The 24,213-nt window shown below is 37.0% G+C and overlaps 1 protein-coding gene across 2 annotated transcripts in view; it reads right to left on the bottom strand.

Annotated features, from left to right (window-relative positions):
* Window positions 1-1,382: 1,382 nt before the first annotated feature.
* GABRB2 (gamma-aminobutyric acid type A receptor subunit beta2) overlaps window positions 1,383-24,213 on the bottom strand; it is a 290,248-nt gene continuing 267,417 nt past the window's right edge. The window contains exons 6-10 of one of the 2 annotated variants that reach the window (XM_075209876.1): window positions 11,708-11,845; window positions 10,323-10,475; window positions 8,680-8,924; window positions 8,417-8,512; window positions 1,383-3,950 (exon numbers count right to left, since the gene is read on the bottom strand). In XM_075209876.1, the coding sequence (XP_075065977.1) occupies window positions 3,603-3,950; window positions 8,417-8,512; window positions 8,680-8,924; window positions 10,323-10,475; window positions 11,708-11,845 (980 nt within the window). In that variant the 3' untranslated portion in view covers window positions 1,383-3,602. The remainder of the gene's footprint in view (window positions 3,951-8,416; window positions 8,513-8,679; window positions 8,925-10,322; window positions 10,476-11,707; window positions 11,846-24,213) is intronic. The other variant, XM_075209877.1, reaches the window with a different exon arrangement.

The following is a 24,213-nucleotide window of genomic DNA, read 5'->3' as shown; positions in this document are numbered from 1 at the left end:
TTTAGAAATGCGTACTATCATACTTGCTTGCAGTAATTTACAGTAAGTATTTACAGACACGTCTCAAAGATTTCTTTAAAGCTGTACCATAAAATAAGTCAATAATTAAACTTTACATTTGGAAAGGTCGTTAACATATTGCTCTGCAACATGCTGTAAACCCACCAACAACACCAAATGGTATTAAGCTCTGCCTCTGACCTTGTAACATTCAAAAAACACCTTATTTGCTGGATTGTCAGATTGCACAACATTTTTGCTAGCAATAAAGTTTGACAATGCTTTTTTGTCAATACATTTAGTTTTGCCTGAATGATTAGGAAGACAGTATCAGTTACATGTTTCCTTTATAATATGGCTGTGTCTGTATGTTGTTATATTGATTGGTCCAGCTTCTTCCAAAAAGCACTAAGTGGCCCCAAGTAACACTAAATGAGATCTTGTATCTAATTTCAATAGAATTGCTACCATGTAATCTTCATATAGACACTGCAGTCTAGATTAATCAAATATATATACTCATTTAAGGCCTGTTATAGTTCTATGAACAACTACAAAGCCAGATTTAATTTACCACTTGTCATAACATCACATAAAATCAAGTTTATGTCATGATGTAGCCTCGTGAATTTCACAGTATGCAACATATTGTAATTTATTTAATATTATGGGGCAAATTGTAGTATAGCAACCAGACACCGGCTTTCATTACTCTGAGCACAGAGACTGCTGATACGTGAGCAGTTGCTCTCAGTTACAACACATTGTTGCTTTTTACATCATGTTATTAAAGCTACACATTTGATTACAAACTACATCAAAATCTGGACATTTAACTCTTGAGGTTTGGTATAGAAATCTATGGCTAAATAGACATGACATATTAATATAAGGACTGCATGTTGTTTAACTTATGATTCAGAAAGGGAGATGCCTGCTTAAATAGCATATAGTACACAAATAAAAACTATTTAGTAATGTGTAATATCGTACCTACAAGAAATATACAAAATGTATAGTAGAACCAGAGACAAATTCTAGATCAGGTGCTGGGGGAAGCTCAAGATAGGGGCTCGGGTAAACTGTCCTTACTGTTCTCCCTTTAAATCAGCCTGGGGCAGTGGCGCACGCAGGGGGGTTTCTAAGTCTCCAGAAACCCCCCCCCCTGCGCTAACTAAGTGGCCGCTACAGCTGCACTGTCCTATACAGCAGCCGCGGCGCTGCCAAAGAAGCGTCCGCGGCGGTGCTGTAGTGTATACAGCACCGCCACGGACGCTTCTTAGACAGCGCAGCGGCTGCTGTATAGGACAGCGCTGAAGAAACGGAGCTGCTGCACATGCGCAGCAGCTCTCGCGGGGGGTGGTTTTTTTCTTGGGTCGGGGGGGAACCCCCCCCCCCGGCAATCCTCCGTTCGCCCCTGTGGGGATATATGTAAATAGCTAAGGGGGGTCCATTTTTATTTCTGCTGCAGACCTAGTAAAATTTTTACTGCATCTTTATACAGTGCCCCCTCCTATCATAAGATGTAACAGGAAACTGTCCTGTCAACCTCTAGTCAAGAGAGTACTTTAATTAACCTCAATTCATTAAACTGATTAATTTAACTTCTCTAAGAACACAAATTGAAAATAAAAGAAAATGTTTTGTTGCAAAAAAATCCCTTCTTCCATGTAATATTTTAGCAATAGATTTCTTTTAAGGCAAGTCAAAATACGGCATATTTGACACCAGCAAAAAATATATAGCAGACCTTTTTTTTTCATTCCCTTTCATGAAATGTAATCCTATGGGTGAAAGATGTTGGTTTGGAAGCAAGAAGCATGTATAAGGTAATTCTGAACCATGCTGAATTATGTCCTCCTATGCTGTACAGTACTTGTAACATTTTGTACCTTATGCACAGAGCCCTCTAGTAATGCTAGCATGCAATATTTAAGGAGCTGATACAGTCCCTTATCTCAACAAAGCAGCCAAAGCTCTTACATGTAGCACTTGGTTAAGGAAACAGATTAGCTACAACATATACATTCTATTCATGAGTTTACATTCCGTTTTTTTCCCAATGGTATTCTAAATTCACATTCTAGTGTACAATGTATGCATGCTTTCCATGAATAATATGATTCCCAAGCACGTTACAATATAAATTAATATGCTGAATAATGAAGTTGACAATGAACTACTTAATTTCAAGTCACCTTTAGAATACCATGACCAAGAACTAAAATGACCATATGTGACCCAGGGGCAGCATCATTTGACTGATTACAGTGGAATTTTGTTTTCATGAAATTCACAGCAATGAAATTAGAAATATAGACACCATTCATTTGCCATTTTACATAATGAAAATCCTGCTCCACCTTGCATAATTTTAAAAAGAAAACACCACGCACTCTGTGCAGCAAATGAGATTGTTGCTTTTGATAGTGAATGAACATGAGAAGTTTGAAAGAGCGGTTAGTGCCATAGAGAGTGGTTAACAACCAATTAGGACCTGAAAAACCTGTTGTGAAGTCAGTATTTATGTATTGTAGGTATAAATGGCTTAATCACATAGGGATTTTTTTTCATGCATTAATAATATCTACTAAAATGAACTGCATGTTGATTAAAGCATACCAATTGATGTTATACATTAACTATTGTAGCATTAAGGTAGTGAAAATCTTAGTGACATTAATTTATCTATTAATTAACTTTTAATTTGCAATGAAAACACTAGTTTGAACAACTAAAAGGCGAGCACAACATAAAGCCAAAAGCAAAAACGGGGTAAATGCAAATATCGGTCATTGGTATTTCAAAGACAATCTACGAGAGGCACAATATTTTCAAGTCCATGAATGTAGAAAAATAAATTAGTAATGAAATCAAAAGATCTTCTGCAACAAATGTATGTGCAATTTTGTAGGCATAAATATGTAGCGTTTGCTTGGAAAAAGTTTTGTCATTATAATGAAAAATTAAGAAACAGATGCAAATCAACTTTTACATATTTCGTTTTGGGTGGAGTTGAATGAGTTAAGAGAGGAATAGGATACTAACCTAGGATGTGGCCTTTGCTGGATCTGCCAATATTCCAGATATCTTTCATAGTCATACTTAACACTCCTCTTACTACTCAGCCTGTTTTAAGCAGGCTGGGCTGGTGTCAAGGCCGTTCTCCATTCCCCAGTGTATCCAGCAAATGGCACATCTAAGGGAGGTCTTAGATTTCTTTGTTAAGTTCAACTCCACTTAAAGCTAATTTTTTGGGTACAGTTCTTCTTTAAGTGTGTTAACCAAAACATGTAATATGTGGTGGGTGTTGATTATCAAGCTGTAAAATGACTTAATGCTTTAGAGCTCACTTTAAAAAGCCTTATCATTACAATAAGAAAAGTAACCTTAAAAATCATAAAGAAGATGGGAAAGGTGTTATTATCCTCCTAACAAACTTAGAATGAATTTACACAACACACAATGTGGTGGAAAGTGCCAGCAACTAAGGTGTTTTAAAATAGCTTGTGTCCTGAATATGTTTTATCTAAGCCCCACTTCTGGTTCCACACATAAACTGAACAGACATTCAGTTCTTGTATACTGTATGGCCTTTAGCCTTAGTTCACATAATAGAGCCAGTAAATGATGTTGAAGAATGAAAAAACCACAGGAAAGATCATGCGTGACCATCTGTCTATGGCATTTACATCAGTCAAGTCGGGAATGGTTATTTTCAACTGGGAGGCACGTCTCCGTAGTCTGCTTTTTTTTTGAACCACATGTCGTTCTAAGGCATTCCGTCCAAAGCTGTGTCTGGGTAATCCGGCTTTCCGGTATTGGATGCTGGAAGTATCATAAGCCAGCATGGTGCTTCTTGGGTCACCAAGCCCCATCACAGCTTCTGATGCAGCCATCTCATTTTTAATTTCAAGCGTGCTTAATAAAATATTTTCGTGTGGATCCATCTAAAAAGGAAGGAGAAAAAATGTATTGCCTGAACTATTTTTTACAGCAAAGGCATTGGTCAGTATATTAATGTAATAGGTTAGTACAGGAGTAAGAATAGTAGGAAGGAATTATCATTAACCTGTTAGAAGAAAGATAATTTTAAGAAAGTGGCCAATTGTAATGAAAGGGAAATAGAACATTAATTCAATTTATGTGGGACAATTATATAACAATTTATTATACCAAAAAATGAATTTCACATAAACTGTGACTTGATTTTCAATTAACTCTTAAGACTTTAAGGGGTCTTTGGTGTTCTGTTAGTTTATTAGTCTATTCTGGTGTCATTATAACGGCTGTAATTAGCTCATGCTTAAAGTTGACAGGTCACATGCATATTCAACAGTATATTAAATTACAAAAAACACATATAAACAATTTTTTCACTTACAATGTGTTTCAAAGTGATGGTTTCTTTCATGTGCATCTTTTTATTAAATTCTAGCACCAACAGCCATTGTTAAAAATATATTCTAACAATTTGCATTAAAAGAAAATTATTGCAATATCTATAACTACATTTTCTAAATTATTTCAACAGCTTTCTAAACTTAGACTATATTATAAGGGAAGTGAATGAGGCGTTCACAGATGTAATGCATCACCCTAAAGCTGATACACATTGGGCGCGATGCTGGGTTAGACACATATTGGGTGAAATATACACTAAAAAAAAAAAACTGCCCGTTAAATTAGCCCATCTTGTCGGCATCTCAAGATGCGTCCAGCTCTGCACCTGTAGCATATACGCTAGCTTTATATCAGGCTTACGTCAGGCATACATAGATATACACACAACCAAGTCATAAGCACAAGAACAGTTTGTTAACATTTCTTTTGATAGCAATTGCTATTAGGATTGATATAATACAGCAGCTTTATGGTACTTGATAGTATAAATTGTACTTAGATTATCTTTAGACAATACTGATTAACATACATGTGAATATGTAGATGAATAGAGGAGAAGAAATTAGAATAATGGACTAAACTCATCTTGAGTTTTTCTTGGGAGAATTAATGAATTAATGCAATATTTCTTGAGTTGTAGTATCATTTAACATTTTTTTCTCCAACTCAAATACCAAAAACAAGCTCACAGACTTAATTTAGGCCACTGTTGATTGATATAAAGACTTAACCATATTCGATTTTTGAGAGACAACAACTGTTTTGGCTAAATGCATGCATGCATCCTAAGCTAGTGCTCTCATTAACAGCTGTAGAAAGCTTAATGAAAAACCGTAAGCCCAAATTTGTTTAATAAGTGATATTTTAGCAATCTTCATTTGCCCTCTCTCAATGTGCTTTGGCCATCTATAATTATAGATCATATTGTAGGTCATGTATTAAATTGTGTTCAAATAAAGAAGCATTTAATGTGTCGAACTAAGAAAATCATTTTAAATTAGAGTTATAAAAGGATTCGGAATTACAGTCGTATTTGAGGAAACAAACTGCTAGTTCCCTTTAAAGATATTTTACACATCATCACACATATAAAATAATAATGCCTTACTTTTTTAACATTAAATATGGGTGTAGGCCTATAGTTAGCTGAGCAGACATGATTATCAATATTAGAAACTAATAACAAAAATATATTCAATAATATTACTAATTACTAATACTAATATTAAAAACTAAACAAGGAATGTTCAATAACTACTATTTTTAGCATAATACATTTTTCTTTTTAAAAAAAGTGCTAACAAATAGAGGATAGGAGTTTGAAGAAGGAGAATAGACATTACATATAATGCAACCTGAAACAAAAGGCAAAGAGGACTTCTACTATTTGCTTACAACCCAAAAGAAAAACGGGCATACAAGCAGCATACAGTAAGGGTATCGAAAGTGAGAAGAGCAATCTAATTGAAATTATATTGGATGGGAAAAGCACTGGCAACATACAGATTATAAAGCTACTGTAACATGATTTCAGGATAATCTTTCTAAATAATGAGTTTAAAGCAACTGCTTAATGGCTGATAAGCAGGCTGGATGTCTGATGCAGTGAGGCACAGAGTTCCAGAGCAAAGGAGAAGTTCTAGAGAAGTCCTGTCAATATGTGTGAGAAGAAACAACAAGAGAGGCGTTAATTATTATGTCTCGTGGTTAGCATAGAGTGATTTTACATATATACAGTAGTGTAAGGCAGATATGTGTAGGTTAAGGACAGTAGTTTGAATTTTGCCCTTTGCAAAGACATGCCTGTGTGAGGATGTGCAGCTGGTAATGTGGAGATAGTGTTTGGATGATAAGGCCAGACAACAGAGTTGCAGTAATCATTTACAATATGAAGTCATCCAAAATTTTGTGTAAGAAAAAGGGATATTTTAGAGATGTTGTGGGACTAAAGCAGCATAATTTGCCCAATGATTGTATATGAGTACTGAAGGAGAGGTCAACAATTATTCTGGGATAACAAGCACTAGCTGTATTGATGATAGTATTGTAGACAGACTGCTAAAGAGTTTTGGGGCATCAAGAACAGTAGATGTAGGAAATGGTATAAAAGCTATTTATTCCTCTAGAATTGATGGCATGTATGTTCATACTGTATTAGGGGAGACAAGGACTTAGTCATTCTAATGCATATTTTGTGTCCCTCCTAACGGAAGGTGACATTAGCAAAATCTAAAGATATTTAAGTACAGTCTTGTGTATATCAATCAAATTAATACTCATGAACACCCTATTATATATGGTTGGTGTTGGCAATTTACATTTACTAGAGGACTATGTCGGACAATCATGTTCTTAGATAGGACCTTGATTAGGAAAAAAATACATACAGTCTAAAATTTACGCACTCTACCAATACCTGTATGGACAAAAATAGTACTATTTTGCTTCAAATGAACAGTTCTGCAGAATTCTCACATTTAGATTTAGTGGTTTACACACTGTCATTAAAGTTTATATCCCAAATATATCCACTCACTTATCATTTCCCATCTTGATCACTGTAACTTTCTCCTCACCAGCCTCCCCCACTGCCACCTTGCTCGCCTTCGTTCTACATTTAATGCGGCTGCAAGACTTATCTTCCTTTCACACCGCTCTTCATCTGCCTCCCCTCTCTGCCTTGCCTTACACTGGCTCCTTTTCCCCTACAGAATCCTTTTCAAACTCCTCACCCTCACCTACAAGGCCCAGTCCCACTCCACTGCCCCTTATATCTCTAACCTCCTTTCCATTCACACTCCCGTCCGTTCCCTGCGATTGGCTAATGGCCCTCGCCTCGACTCCACACTGATCACCTCTACCCACGTCAGAATTCAAGATTTCTCCCAGGCTGCCCCTCTCCACTGGAAAGACCTCCGTCGCTCCATCTGTCTGTCCCTTAATCTGTGCACCTTCAAACGGGAATTTAAAACTCATCTGTTCCTCAAAGTCTGCCAGCCATCCACCTAACCTTCACCACGCTTGCTCTCCTCACCTTCCTCTTCCCCTGTCTCTGTAAGCGCTCTTCTTGCGCTTGATCCTCTCCACTGAATCCTCTTATGCCTGCTGTGGGTTTTCCCTCCCTTAAATATGTAAGCTCTTATGAGCAGGTCCCTCTTCCCTCCTGTCTCCATACTTTTTCTCCTCCTCCAATTTCAGTGTACTAGCTATGCTTGGAGCTATTAGAGTCTTAGTTTTACTTGTTTATTGTTCTATACTGTTTTACCCTGTATGGTCTACTGTTTGTATTCTGTACAGAGCTGTGGAAATCTTGTGGTGCCTTATAAATAAAGGATTATAATAATACTAATAATAATAATATTTACTTGATATTTTGATAAATGGAAAGTAAAATGTAGACTAACTTAAATAGATAGTATAGATCTATCTAGACACTCAACTTAACAAAGACTGGTTGCCAGATTGATACAGTGTAATAATAGTCCATTTGGATTATTGTAGTAAATAAGATTCCCATTTCATTTTTAAAAGGGAAAATAATGAACATTTGTATTTCATTTATTATGATTTGTATTTTGTATTTGTGGTTGTGACTTAATAAATTTATATGTAAAATGCAACTATTCTCACTTGTGTATATGACACTTCAGTACATTATTATTTTGTGTACATATAGGGTGATGTGACTATAGCATTTAATACTAACACTGTCAAGCCACATCACTATATTATTGTGAGTCATGAGTATACACACTTGTTAAGCTTGACATACGCCTGGCGCAAATGCTACTGTTTCTCAGCTGTATGCATCTTGAGATGCGTTGAACACAACATATACACATAAGTATGCTTTTTCTTGTGTGTGTCTTTTCCTTTGTATGTTATGTGCTCAAATGCGTCCAACTTTAAATGAACCCCCAGGTTGGTAGCTGTCTAATCAGCTGTATCGATACATTTGTACTGATTCATTGTAAGTTCTCCAGAATGTTAAGACCGGGAGACTAACAGTTACCCGTAGAGGCAGGGATGAGTTTCTTGGGAACTGCAGGAGTCTCATACATTGGAACTCCATTGTTCTGCCAGATGGGGTGGCCAGTAGGGATTCGATCTATAGAAATACAAAAATGTTTGTCTGGAAAACATGTTGAGGCTATTTGACAAGAGAAGATGAACATAATGCAGTCTGAAGCTGGGGGGAATGAGAATTGAATAGTATTAGCTCAGTTGGATAGATTCTGCTGCTAAATGTAATAAACCTATAATAAACTGACATACCTTATTAATTTCCATCCGCAACTGTTCATTGTTGGCACTTGCAGCTCTTTCTGCTGCCTTCTTTTGCCTCTGTGGCCCCCTACCAAAAAATATGTAGTTGACCAATGCATACTCTAGCAAAGCCATGAAGACAAACACAAAACAACCCATTAGATACATATCAATGGCTTTCACATATGGGATTTTTGGTAGTGTTTCTCGAAGGTGAGTGTTGATAGTAGTCATGGTCAGAACAGTTGTTATTCCTAGAAAATAAACAAATATTTTATATAATGCCACGCAATAATTGTCATATTCATAATGCAATTCATATAATTGATGGGTTGGTTAATTCATATTAGTTAATAGGCTATTTAAAATCTTGATTTTGTGCCATTAAGATAGCGTTCATTGATATTGCGTTGTATGATTACATTTTTAAAGCTAGAAATCTGATAAGCAAATTTTAGCCCTTTACAGTAATTTTTGGATATGATACTGTCACTAAAGACATAATGGGGCATATTTGTCCTTGTTTTACTTGACACTATAGTTGTGTAGGTTAAGGACTGAATAAACAAACCCATCATCATACTCATTTTTAATGTATACTGGACACATATTATAATATATATATATATTACAGATATGCTGTGATTGTGTCTAAACTAAATATTAGTCATAGAGTTACATTATTTACCGGCTATAGAATTGTATCATAAGGTTTGCTGGACATTTCAGAAAGCTTAGCATATGCCGATCCCAAAACGCTGCCTAACATTCTGTTCATGGGTTATGTGGGGCCAGAAGGGATAGTGCAAAAAGCTGCGGCCTAGAATTTTTTAGGATACCAGTTACTCCACACATTTCTCAGTGTGCTCCCAAAGTCCTAAAGGTTATACTTGAGTAGTACTTAAAAATAAATAAAATCGAAAAATAACAATATCTTGAAAAAAGTAAATGTTATTAGTCAGCTGTAAAACAAGTAATATAGATAGCATTTACATATTATCATGTTAAATATAATAAATATGCATTCAACATATATTCAAATTGAAAATCAACAGTTCACTTGGTTTGAGTATGTTGTTGCCATGCTATGGTGCTTTCGTTATAATTGCCATATAAAAGACAGTGGTGGTTAAGTTATGCACATACAATACTTCCAGTCAAGCACACACTACACACACTTGATCCTTAGGATGTCATCATAGTCCCACTTAATAAATGTATATAATTGTTACACTGTAATGTGAATCTATGAAAGGCATTATACAAATGTCTGCAATTATCACAACTGTGCTCTGAAGCACACAATATGTGTCTGACAAGATCTATTTGCTCATCAGAAGGCCTGAGTGCACGTTGATTGCTCAGTTCTTCTGTTCATCAAGTCTGCAATTTGATGCCACAAATTGGAATTCATTCTGAATCTCTCTCTTGTAAGTGGACAAATAGAACTGAGGTCCAACCAAAATTCCTGTTCTATACAATATGTTAATGGCAAGGAGGGAGAAAATAAACAATTAGATTGTAAGAAAAACAAGTGGATCTTAGTGCAGCAGTTGTTTTTGCATAGAACTGGATTTATAACATGTACCAAGTAAGTTAATAAAACTGTTGCAAACAACAATTACTTTCATTAAGTTGACTGTCATACTTACCTAGGGCAACCCGAGCAGCTGATGCATCATAGTTGATCCAGAAAGAAACCCATGAGAGAATTGTGATCAAAATCGTAGGCATGTACGTCTGCAAGATGAAGTAGCCAATGTTCCTCTTTAGCTTAAAACTAAGAGATAATCTTGGATAGGAACCTGAAACCAAAACATTCAATCATAATATGGCCCTAAAAAAGGGAAAATATCTCAGGACAGTAAGAGTATAACAAAAAAGACCATTTTACAGCCGACAGTGATTAGTCACAGAGGTAACTGGCACAACAATATAGCCCTCTCCTTCAATTTATTTGTTCACTTAAAGCTCAGACACATGGTCAGTACCATGGTACTCTTTGCCATCTGCACTACATTCACCCCAAGTGGCACTAACATTCAGTAAATGCAGCTCAGGTGGAAGTATCCATGTTTATATATACTTATTTTCATATCCACTGTTTCTTTCTCTCTCTTTTTCTCTCTCTTTCTCTCTCCCTCTCTCTCTTACCCCTACCCTCCCTCCTTTATTTAGCCCAGTCTTTTTTCCCCTATTTTCTATCTCCAGTTTCAATGGGAAATCACCAATCTCCAAAATGATACTTAACGGTGATTTCCACTTTCAAAAAATGTCTTAACTACCATCGCATTTTACTTAGAGTACAAGATAAGTGGAGTTCCCTCTTTAAGTGTTATAAATCCCTAACCAGTGTAAATAGGCAGGGCATTATGAAAGGCTTCAGTTGACTATATGGCTACATTGATTTGTCCATGTTGTGCATGGATGTAGAATACATATAGATGTCACCTGGTTTATAGAACATCAAGTCTACTGATATGGCAACTTGTCTATGTCTACTGGAGTGAAAGGGCAACTGCATTTAGTGGTCCTTTCTCATCAATAACACAAATACAAGATTTTTATACAAGAGATCCAGACCAGTTACCCATTGGCATTAAAAAGCATGCTTTTACTTTTGTAGAACACTGTGGTTTTTTTAATGCCAGTATAGGCATGTACATTATTATGAAGATAGAACCTATTGACTCCAATGACCCTACACACACTTCTCCTTGTGATCAGGAGAGGCGGTGGATGCTGCCTGCTCTATTCACTTATGTTCACTGCAAGTAAACACAAGGGTATCAATGGAATAACCTCCTCTGACCATCAAAGGAGAACATTCCATTGATCACCTTGTACTTTTTTGCAGTGAACATGAGTGAACAGAGCAGACAACATCCAACACCACTCTTTGAACCCTTCTCCCAAACCACAGGCGTAAGTGCAGTAAGTGCAGCATTAAGCTGGACATTAACAAATGGTTTACAGAGACTTAAAATAACCCATGTATTTAACATATTGTACTATACTTAATGTATTGTTTACCAACCTGTAGAAAAAACAACATTTTTCGAGAGGAGCTTGTAGTCTACGATGGAAAATTGTGGCAATTCAATTCTATCCACTCCTGTGACCGCATGGTTGCCCCCACGCCAATAAAACTCAATATCGTCAGTGGTATAGCCATCTGAAATAAAAATAGACAGTTTAATTGAGTAATTAAATTAATAAATACAATTCTAAATAATAATAATAATAATAATAATAACACACAAACACAATATAACTGCATGTAACCAAACAGACACAACATATGCATTTAAAGTTAAACACATAATTATTTGTTTAATCAGCAATTGTATACACTTTGTTAGACTTATTTGCTTTCAGCTATTGCTATTGTATATATTAGTAGAGTGTATGTCTGGCGTCAATCCATGAATCATGTTCTGTTTTACTATAAAACTGAATTATTTATGTAATCGTCCTAAAATGGTACATTGCATCTATCCTGGTGTTACATTAAACAGTATATTTTCAATTAGGTTCCCAACAGTATTATGTTTTGGCATTATGTTTGTGTGAGTAGGGATTTTTTTTAAGGACTTGCATATTGATTCATTTTTGTCATGGTAAATATTTAAACTGCTTCAATTAAAACTAGCACTGCAATGCAGTTGGGCAGGAGCACACCTGGTTTTACTGTTATTATACTGCTTTACTACTCGAAATCTCCAAAACTAAGTTTATTTTTACAATCATTTTTACAATAATTGCAAAAGGATACATTTAAAGGTTGCATTGATTAGTAAATGTACAGTAGAATGAAATACTTTAAAATGTGGCTGGGAGGAAATCATCTTTTTTCACAGTAGCTGTCGATAGCTTCAACATGTTTAAAAGCACACCAAGTAAAAATAAAAATTATTATGTGATAGATTAAATATTAAATAATTGGTGTAAACCACAATTTAGTGCAGTTGTGGAATGTACATAAAATAGGTGTTCCCCAAGCCCTCCTGGGCCTGAGTCATTAAGGAAAGTAAAGCAAAAAAGGAGTAAATGTCCCCCAGGACAAACCATGTTACGATGCAAGGGGTGCAAATTAGTTTATTATTTTGCACATAAGTTGAATATAGGCTGTTTTATGCTTTTGTGCTTTAATGCTTTATTTTTACACTGACATTTAAAGTTGATCTAGGACATACCCCAACTATAAAACTGTCCTCGCATTTTAAATTTACCTCCCCCTCCAATGCAACATGGTTTTGCCCAGGTGCAAAGTTACTCCTTTTTTATGCTTTGCTCTCCTTATTTAGGCCCTCTGTTACTTCTCTGCAACAGGTTGCCATGAATAGAGGGAAGTTCTTTAACTAAGCTGGCAGAGTTTGGGTGACAGCTTTGCACAAATAAATGCATCATTTACTTAGATGTTTGCATTATATTTATCCACGATCTGTCAACTGCATTCAGGTTCAGAGCACACTCACACAGGGCACTGCGCAATCCCCCTCTCCCTGGAGATGTGCCCACGCTGCATCTTACCTTAGCAGGTGGGAGGTGAAAACTTTTGCTAAGCTATGTTTCTATGCTTATTTAGAGTAAATTGTCTCAACATAAGATTATTTTTAGGAAACTATGTTTTCCTGTTATTTTTTCCTAGAAAAATGTCAAGAGATCAGATTTTTAAACATTTCATTAGGTGAAAAGAATGACTATTTAGGAGTCACAATTTTCTGCAACCTTTATGTCAAAACACTCTTTTAATTTATGAAAAGACAGAGCATCCAGTCGACATGTGGGTCACGTTAGTCCTGCAGAAATTGGAATGCAATGTATTATTTGCCAAGACTTTTAACAATACTCGCCGGCATGCATGCATTTCATTTTCAGATTTCAGTGGTGTTAATAAGAAAATGCTTGTGGACTAAACATATTCAACAAAAATGTAGCACCTGCTGATGTATTTGCTTTCAGCTTTGTCTTCAGAATGTTATGATGTGCACCATTGAATTTACAACTCATGCTGCGTTTTATAACAATGAAATTTAAATAGGATGTACTTTTGCGTGCGGCTTGCTCTGACACTTCAAATATGTGAATCTGTAAAGTTTTATAGCTTGCTGTTTAACAAGAGGTAAACCACATTTTCTGTCTAGGCATGTCTGGAAAATGGCAATATTTCACTTTCTGTGTCTTTCTGATTGACAGATAAAGTCATTTAGGAATATTAAGCCATATGTTTCTATATAATAAATGATGCTCTCCAAAAACAGTTTATTTGATATAAAAAGTAAATGTATTTTCAAAATGAATAATCATAGTATTATCTAGCATATTTTTCCCTTTTCTTACTTAATTTATTAATCTTTTCAGACAAGTAGTTGTCAACAGAAGATTTGTGAACAGTATATGTCATCTCCAGATCTCTGTGTATAACCCCCACCAGGGGGTAAATGTATGAACGTGCGGGTTCTTCAACACCCGCGTGTTCAGCGTCTTCGGCGATTAAATTTCAAGTGGCGCTGCATTGTAAAGGGAAGTTTCCCTTTACAATGCAGCGCCGCTTTAAATTTAATCGCCGAAGACGCTGAACACGCCGGAGTTGAAGAACCCGCACGTTCCTACATTTACCCCCAGGTGTGGTATAGAGGTGCTGTGTTCTGCACCCCATCCACACTGCCTCCTACATTAACAGATGGGAGGTGGGGGTTTGTGGTATCATCTACTTTTTAGACTGGGAGCGACACACTCCAAGCCCATCACTAACAATGAGGAGCAGCAGCCAGCAGTCTCTCTCCCATATCAGAGGCAGGTGCTAAGTGTAGGGGCACAGAGGAGAAAATAAAAAAAAACTGGATGAGTTACATTATATCACTCATTCAATGTTTTAGGTGCTCCTAAATCATTGCACCCTGGGCGACTGCCTAGGTTCACCTAATGACAGGGTCAGTCAAGACATGACCTCAGATCATATTAGGTTGAGCTGGTAGGAGAGCTCTAGAAAGGCTGTAAAATACTAAGGCTGATTACTCACTACAGGAATATTCTAACAATGCCATATTTTTAGCAATTTTACCAGCAACTAAAGAAAAAACTCCCAATCAGCATGCCGATTGCATACTATTGAAGCTTTAAACGATTTACCATCAGATCTGTGCTCTTCATCTGTCACAGCCATCACTGAGAAGATCCTGACTCCGCACACCCCATAGAGATCTATGGACCCTGCGGCCGTGAGTGTATACACACTGCATAATTGGAACTACATCCTTCCATCGTTGAACGAGATTTTTAGTTCAGTTTAAGAATCTCGTTCAATACCATGATGTGCTTTGGAATGATAATCATTCATTGTTGCAGGGTACACGCTAATATCGGGCCAACTGGATGTTTATCGTCTGTTTGGCCCAATGATCAGCTAAAAACACTGTAGTGTTTAGCCAGTCTAAGATGTTGCATTGCAGGTCAAGATATTTAAATGAGTTTCAAGGGGTGGAGACAGTGGCGGAACTACCATTGATGCAGCAAGTGTGGTGCATCGGGGGCCCATGGAGATAATACGGCCAACTGCATGGCAGATACCAGAGGATCAAGGGCCTTGGATCCCACCTCCCTGCATCCACCAGGGCCCACAGCTCTCTAGTTCAACCTCTGGGTGGAGAGTGTACATTTACAGGATACAGGGGAATTTCTAGGTTAGTGGAGGTAGCAGAACATTTTTTGATTACACAAGAAATTTATATGGGTGCTCCAGAGGTGTCAGTATCCAGGCACGCTTTATATGGGAAAGCACATTGTTATGCACACTAATACCAACGTAAAAAACATTCCAGTACACAAATGTGATACATGAAATACAGACAGCCCTAAAACCCCCTTACTCTCATGATTTCTTTAATACATAAATTAATCTCCAAGGAGCATCATTTTATAATGAATATTTTAATTTGTAATTAATTAAGGGAGTTGTCCAAAATCACAACATTGTATGGGTGAGGCAGATAAATAGGTGTATATGTGCATAAGTGCTGCTCATCTCTATATCCTGCTATTAGCAAATGACCTTCGCTGTAACCCAGAGATGAGAACGAGCTCAAAGGGAGAGTGGTAAAACCACTGCAATAAAATATGCTGTCAGTTCTTATCACACTGACATTTCATTTTAGTAATAGGGACATTTAGATTTTTGCAGCGATATCAGGTTAATTCATTGTATTATAGGTGAGTAAGAGCACACACAGGGACTGTCTCAGGGAACAAGTTTTGGAAGGTATCAAAAAAATTATGAATTTTAAAAATAACAATTCTCTTGTGGCAAATGTATAAGGCAGTTGCTTGATTAGTGTATTAATACTTAAAAATACTATATTTGTTGATAGTTTTTGTATGGGATAAGAAGTGAGACATTTCATTGCCGTCCCAGGCAGCAGTATGGTTGTGCAGACCATCGAGGACATTTTAGAATGATAATCATTTCTGTTCCACAATCTCAGGCTTTGCAAAAGTGGGTCATAAAGAACTATTCAATGTTTAGTGCTGTATTGTACATGCTGAAAGCAAGGAAAATTCTATATAATGCAAGTGTGTTTAGTTATTCATGTCATTGACATTGTACAGACTTTCAAAGAAATATGGAATCCTTTGTGTAGCCTAAACACATGCCGACGACACACCTTATTATAAAGGTAAAGCGTGGGCTGGTAAACTCTGCCCTGACGTTTTCAAATAGCAGACAGAAACTGGTGTCCAGAAAAGCTTCCAGGAATCATTTAAATTGGTTCCTAATACCCCGATCATAGCACTTAGAGTTAATTTCCTTATCTGGACAGGAAATCCTGTTACATCAGTTCAGTGACATCATAAGGACGTTGCCTACTAGTCCCAGGGAAAGGCAGGATAGGAGAGACCTTTATCAGATCCCTCCTGCTTGCTAACAATAAAATTGGATTGAGTAGAAGTAACTTGATTAGATCCAGTTACACTGAACCTTTTAGTGCCAGTAAAAAGGAAGACACATCAGAGCAAAAATAAGTAAACCAAAATCATACAGTCCAGAACGTCCTTCACATTTAAAATAGACTACACATATGTGTTACTGTTATCAGGGCCGCCATCAGATATCATGGGGCCCAATACAAATGACGTGGGCCGGGCCCCCCAAACAGATAAAACTGAAAAAAAAATCTGTAAAATATACTTACAGTTTTAGAGATGTTGCAGCTGCTGCTCCCTCTTCTTCTGCGGTGGCGGGAACAGTGGTGTGACGTCAGGTCACACCACACCATCAGTGAGAAGGGAACATCACATGATCGCAGGGGCGGAGCAATGATTCCCCTGCGATCATGATGGCAGCTGCCTGGCTGTCACAGGCAGATCATATGATCGCAGGGGAATGATTCCTCCACCCCTGCGATCGCATTCTGTTGCCTGGCTGTCACGCTGACAGCCAGGCTGAAGACAGCAACAGACAGCAGCTCAGAGCAGCGGAGACGCGGTGGAGACCAACGGAGATTGGAAGACAGCGGGCCCCCTTGGTAAGTATGTGTTGCGCCACCGCCGGGCCCCCTGGTGAGCCCGGGCCCATTACAACAGTACCCCATGTACCCCCCTGATGGCGCCCCTGACTGTTACACTCAGGAGATGTAGCTGGTTTAGCTTGATTACTGAACTTGTAACAGTTACACAAGTATGTAAATTTGCCATTTTACCTATATATGGTAGATTAGAAAAAAAAAATATTCAAATAGGAAGCCCCATCTCTTCTGACAAAAATAATATAAAACATACTTTGGGAACCAAGAAAAGTTATGAAAATTATTTATAATGAAACAGACATACCCTGAAGTAATTTGCTTGGTCACAAAGGGGGGAAATCCCTTTGATTATGTAAAGGTTAAAAATGATTATACCATGAATCAGAGCTCTCTAGACCCACAGGAAAACGTTAGATGGTTCAGTTAACCCTCTGCTACAGCAAATTTGTTTTAGTTAATATTGGCTATAGTAGGGTATTACCTAAATCTAGAAAATTCTTACAAGTGTAAGTAAACATGTTTCAAAATTTCCATGATATAAACTAACACTCTGTATTCCAAAGCAACCTTCTGTGTGAAGTAAGATGAATGGGAGATTATTCATGTCAATCTGACCTGTACTTGAGTCCAATTAAGTAGATAGTATACAGTGATATTTACATAAAGCAATAGGTAGCATTTTTCCTCATAGCATGTTACCAAATAGCCAGCATTTTTCCTCATAGCATGTTACCTGCTGTCATTCGGCCTATCTTATTAATTATATGCCTAAAGGGCAGGTTGTTCGGTAAAACAATTATGTTTTGCATGAATAATCATTTCAGAACTAGATGTGAGCTCCATTTTAAAGGGCAGTTTTTGTGGAATGTAAGCTACTGAAATGTAGCTAATGTAAACTGAACTTTATATATACACACATATATATATATATATATATATATATATATATATATATATTTTTACATATTATGAACTTTATAGTTTATAGCAATAACTAGCAAAACTCTATTATGTAAGTGTCCTTTTTAATGTATAGCAACTATCAGCAATGCCCAGATGAGTGTAAGGTAACCAAACTGCTACCACATGATTACGTACCGGCCCAGTAAAGCTGTGGTTTTTAGCAGCACTGCTGCTGAAATAATTAGCCTGCAAAGAGTCTGAATCGACACTGCTGTCACCTGTCTTTTTGTATGTGTACAACATCTGTCTCTCTCTCTTTCTCTATGTTGTATCTCTCACTCTGCACTTTCATGTCTTTCCACCTTTGCTAACACTATACACTCTATTTTCCTGCTGAAACAATGTCTTGTCTACAATCTTGTACTTCTTTTTTCCCTCTTTCATTTAGCACTATCTGCCTTCACCGTGCTGCAGAAATCCATTGCCACCAATGAATTAAATACACAAGGTAGGACTCATGAAGACACAAAAGTAGGAGAGGAAAGCAATTTCAAGCTGCCATTGACCATTACAGGTGAAGTGAGAGTGTTGAAGTGGGAAGGGGGCATTTTAGTACTGAAGCATGTACAAGTATAATGTAGGAAGCTAGAATGCATTAATCTGTGTATAAGGAGTAAAGTTGCCAACATTTTAAAATCATTTATAGGGAGTCTTTGCCAATTGCCAAATTCAACTATGCATGTCACACACTTTGCAGTCTTGGCAGGCATAGACCTACTCCTTTGACACTCCTTTACCATTAATATTATATTAGAATGCACAAAGAATAAGAATAGTTTGTGTTCCTACATACAATATAGGGTGGATATGGATCTATAAGTTTATAAATCCAGTATTTTAGGAAGGGGTCATTTACATTATTACTATGTACCCAATAGAACAACTTTGTATATTTTATATTAGATTTAGTTTTGCTTTAATTAAAGCAAAAATCTCCAATATTTAAAAATAACATGTCTTCTGCAAGTGGTATTATTATTATTATTATTATTATCCTTTATTTGTTTGGCGCCACAAGGGTTCCGCAGTGCCGTACACTGTACAAAACAGTAGACTATACAGGGTAAGACATTACTGAACAATAAACAATAAATACCAAACTTCAGAGGCTCCAGGCAGGCTAATGCAGTAAGGACGGAGCAGAAGAACAGGTATGGATACAGGAGGGAAGAGGGCCCTGCTCAAGTGAGCTTACATCCTAAGGGAGGGTAAACAAGACTCAGGCACAAAGGGAGTCAGTTGATGCATATGGGAGGGAGAAGGGGCCGGGAGGAGAGAGGGGAATATGGGTTAGGTGGAAGGATGGTAGGCATTAAGGAAGAGGGTGAAAGATGAATCAATTTTCATGAAAATTCAGCAGGAGCCAGTGTCTCATAAATATTCGTCATGCTTCAGTGATGTCACTGGTTCGTAGTAAATTTATAGGCTGAATTATCTTAAACATTGATTCACACAAAATAGCAATATCCACTGTGTGCACTATAAGTGATTGGGACTATTTAGGAACAAAATATAGTACAACAGGTGTGCTAATTGCGTGAAGCCATTAAATACACTTATTAAAGAGTAATAAACTACCACATTAGAATCTAAATTATAATTGATGATGAATGAAAAAGTAGAAAAATACCAATTTCCAAGGACAATCCAATACATTAGGAATCTAGTTTTGCAGCAGTTAAGAAAAAAATCTAGCAGTAATACATTTGAAAAAGTCAAGCAAGGGTATTCAAAACATTGACCATAACATCAAATAGCATTGATAACTTGGAAAAAAGTCAATAAAGGTTATTCAAAACAATGAGCATAACCAAGATTTTGGAACAGTAACATAATTCATATGCTTTAGAGCAGTGGATCCCAAACTTTCTCAGCTCAAGGTACCGTTAGGGTCTCCATATTTTTTTAAAGGCACCCCTAAGCCAAAAGAAGTACCAAGTAGTCCCCTGCCTTGCTTACCTCCAGCCCTGGCCGCGGCACCCCAGGGAGCTGTGGCGCACAGTTTGGGAACCACTGCTTTAGGGAGAATCATTCTGAAAATTGTTACTACATAGCTTCTAAGCAAAAAGATAGTTGGTGTCAGCGCGTATCCTTAACACTGCATATCTGTGTATATCTAGAAAAATGAAAACATGAGCTATTAGTTCATATTTTGATCAAAACATTTAAGCCTGCACAAACTAATACCTCATGTTTTCATTTTGCTAGATACACAGATATGCAGTGTTAAGGATATGCGCTGACAACAACTTGCCTTATGTTGCCTAGCAACTGTCCATAAAGCTTATGTAAGGCTTATTCGGGTGTGGCTTAATAGGCCATCCCCTGCTAGATATAGGCCTCTATACCTGGGAGGTGAGTGCATCTGATTTTAACTACATTTTGGTGTCTGAAGCATATAGGTCAGTGTAGGACCTGCATACAATGAGGTGCCCTTGACGCTGGGATGCAGGCTGAAATGTTTTGATCAAAATATGATCTAATACCTTATGTTTTAATTTTGCTAGATAGATAGATACAGATATGGGGGTAAATGTTTCAAGCTGGGAGTTTTTCGGCGGGTTTGAAAAACCGATCATAGTCTAGCTATCATTTATTTAGTATATTCTACAAAATGACAGCTAGAATCTGATTGGTTGCTATAGGCAACATCTCTACTTTTCAAACCCGCCGGAAAACTCTCAGCTTGATACATTTACCCCATGATGTGTTAAGGATAAGCACTGACAACAACTGTCATTTTGCTTTGCCTACATAGCTTCTAAGCCTAATGTATTTTTACCATTTATTTTCCATCACCATTTGATCCATAGTCTCACAAACAGAATAGCAAAGGATAAATAGAGATGAGCGATGCAACCAATGTGTCAAGAGGCGCTCAATTACGCCATTCATTGAAAAGTGCAATACATCAAAAGACAGATAACTTTCAGAGCATATATTAGTGCTATATATAATCACTGTAGCAGTTGCTACATTGTGATAAGGATTCCATGTTCTGCAATCCACAAGGAAGCTTTCCTGCTGTGTCCTGAACAGACTATTATGTTTTATGGTTTTCCTATAAATTACAGAGTGAGAAAACCATTACATAAAATGTATGTTACCCACATAACAGTATAGAAATGTAGTGTCTCAACCTTGAAACAGATTGTGGTGTTCTGGTAATTGATACATGTGTGAGAATGGCTTAGCCTCAATGTGATGGGTGGATGAAGCTAGAAGATCAAGTTTTTTCAACACTATACAATATCGAGAAATACAAGATGTTATTTTAAATGGAAACATCTAGAAGATTGATGTTGCTGACTGTTGAGTAATTGTTTTGCTAGTTGCTGCAATTGACCAGACATGAGCAGGAGCACCATTCCTTCTAATATGGTAGAGTATTTTTAATATGGCCATCTTCCATGAGTAATAAACAACTCTATTTAAGTATGACTTCCTTGAGTTATAATCCAGGAATCTAAATCAGTGCAGTATTAGAAATAATAACAAAATATGACATACTTTAGACTGAAATATTTAAGTGGCTGTAAAAATAAATACACACGATAAGGCCTAATAGATAGATGTTTTGTGTCATAATAAGCTGACATTTCCATGCATATTCTGCTGGCATACTCTATGTTCTGTTTTTTAAGAACTCTGTCAAATCATCATGCTTTAGACCAGGGTAGTCCAATCCCCGGCCCGCGGGCCGCATCCGGCCCAGCACGTCTGTAAATGTGGCCCAGAAGGAGTTTTGATTGTGGCAAGGGGCAGCACTGTTATTGGAAAAAAAAATCCTGAAAAGAAAATACTTACCTTGCGGTCACGTCAGCTGGTACTCCGGCTCCCTCCCTTGTCTCCTCCTCCGTGCGGTGCTCGCAGTGAATGTCGGGCATGATGTCATCACGCCCAACATCCATTGCGGAGCGCAGCACAGAGGAATCACCCGTGCGAGAAAACCAATCAGCAGCACAGAATTGGAGAAGAGAAGAGGACAGGAGAACAAGCCGATTAAAAGGTAAGTTAAGGGGGATTTTTTTTATTATTTCAAGGGACGCTGACCAGTGAATAAAAGTCACCTGGTCCTGGAGCATCATGGACCTTATCTCCCTGCTACATACTTCTACTTGTAATACTAATGGGGCATTATATATTATTCTCTTTGGCCCATTATAAGTTGTTATCACTTAACTAACATAGTGGTGTAATTAGCAAAACATGTCACAATTTGGGGTCACAGTGATGTATATGTCAGGTACCGCAGGCCTGGTCAGGGCACCCTGATACAATGCCTGGCTTAAATGCACTTTATTGATATTGTATCGAAACAATACAAAAAGTGATTATAGTATAATAACTAAAGAGGATTTTTTGAACAGGGCGATTGAAAGGTAAGTATAGGGGGATTTGAAAAAAAAGTGATATATATATATATATATATATATATATATATATATATATATATATATCATTTTTTTCTCATATATATATATATATATATATATATATATATATATATGTTAACTATGTTTTCTATGGTTTTTTGGATGATCAGCTATCGTTATTGTTAGTGTATCTTATGTGCGGCCCAAACCAACTCGTCGTCTTCCAATGTGGCCCAGGGAAGCTAAAAGGTTGGACACCCCTGCTTTAGACTATTTCTTTCTTCTTTACAAAATTCTCTCTATCTGATCACTTGATTTGCTATTAAAAGTGTATGGGTCCATTTACAGTGACTATAGCCTCTGGTGGCCATTTCCAAGGCAATGGGTCTGATTCATTAAGGATCTTAACTTGAGAAACTTCTTATTTCAGTATCCTGCACAAAACCATGTTACAATGCAAGGGGTGCAAATTAGTTTTCTGTTTTGCACATAAGTTAAAAACTGACTGTTTTTTCATGTAGCACACACATATCAACTTTAAATTTCAGTGTACAAATAAGCTATCAAGTATTTGTGTGCTACAAGAAAAAACAAGTCAGTATTTAACTTATGTGCAAAACAGAATACTAATTTGCACCCCTTGCATTGTAACATGGTTTTGTCCAGGAGACTGAAATAAGAAGTTTCTCAAGTTAAGATCCTTAATGAATCAGGCCCAATTTCTTGATATTAGAAATGGGATGTAGATGACTAGAGAAGAAAGGATCAAGAGTTGGGGACTGTCCTAAGTTGAGAACCAAAGTGTACACTTTTAATTCTCTATTTGAGTTTGTCAACTAGGGACTCACACCACTTGACTGCCGCTGGTGACACACTTGTTAGCAATGCTGCCTCACAGTGTTGGGGTCATAAGTTCAATTCCCTACCACATGGAGTTTATATGTTCTCCTCATGTTTGAATGGGTTTCCTCCAGGTGCTCTGGTTTCCACCCACACTCCAAAGACATAGTTGATGTTGACTAATAGTGACCCTAATTTGTGTGTGTTAGTGAATTTATAATGTTAGCACCAACGAGGCATTGACTTATGAATGACAAATATTCTATGTACAGTGCAGCGTATTATAATGGCACTATATAAATGATAGAAATACAAGGAATAATAATAAGATACAAAATCTTCTATATCCAATGCAACTTCAGGCTTAGGAAGGTCTATGACCTCTAATTTAGAAATAATTTTTATTTATGACATAGCAGGGCAGAGAATGGATTTTGAGATATAGAAAATTACATATAGAAAACCCATTTTCAGGTTTTCATATATAACAATACTCCATTGTTCCTTGCCTTCAGTCGGCTCAGATCAGGTTGATGAATTAATTACCCTTATTTGTGTAAATACACTTACAGAAAGAAAATCCATCAGTATTATTTCTGGCTATGCATGTGGCGCAGAAGGCACACAGATAGTGCGCACAAAAAAATCCATTTGTTGTCCACCTACTTGATGCTTTTAAGTTACCCTCTTTTGGTGCTGTCATTAAATACACTGAACAGTTCATCATCTTGCAATATTATATTAGAAGAAGAAATGCTTGGGCTGATTGTGCAACTAAGACTGCAGTCCTTTGGTCACATTAAAGAGGTAAAACGGTCTGATATGATTTGTTAACTTTT

The sequence above is a fragment of the Mixophyes fleayi genome, chromosome 4 (assembly GCF_038048845.1).
Source record: "Mixophyes fleayi isolate aMixFle1 chromosome 4, aMixFle1.hap1, whole genome shotgun sequence".
NCBI classification, from domain to species: domain Eukaryota; kingdom Metazoa; phylum Chordata; class Amphibia; order Anura; family Limnodynastidae; genus Mixophyes; species Mixophyes fleayi.
The sequence above is the reverse complement of the archived record's forward strand: the minus strand, read 5'-3'. Positions and strand labels throughout refer to the sequence as shown.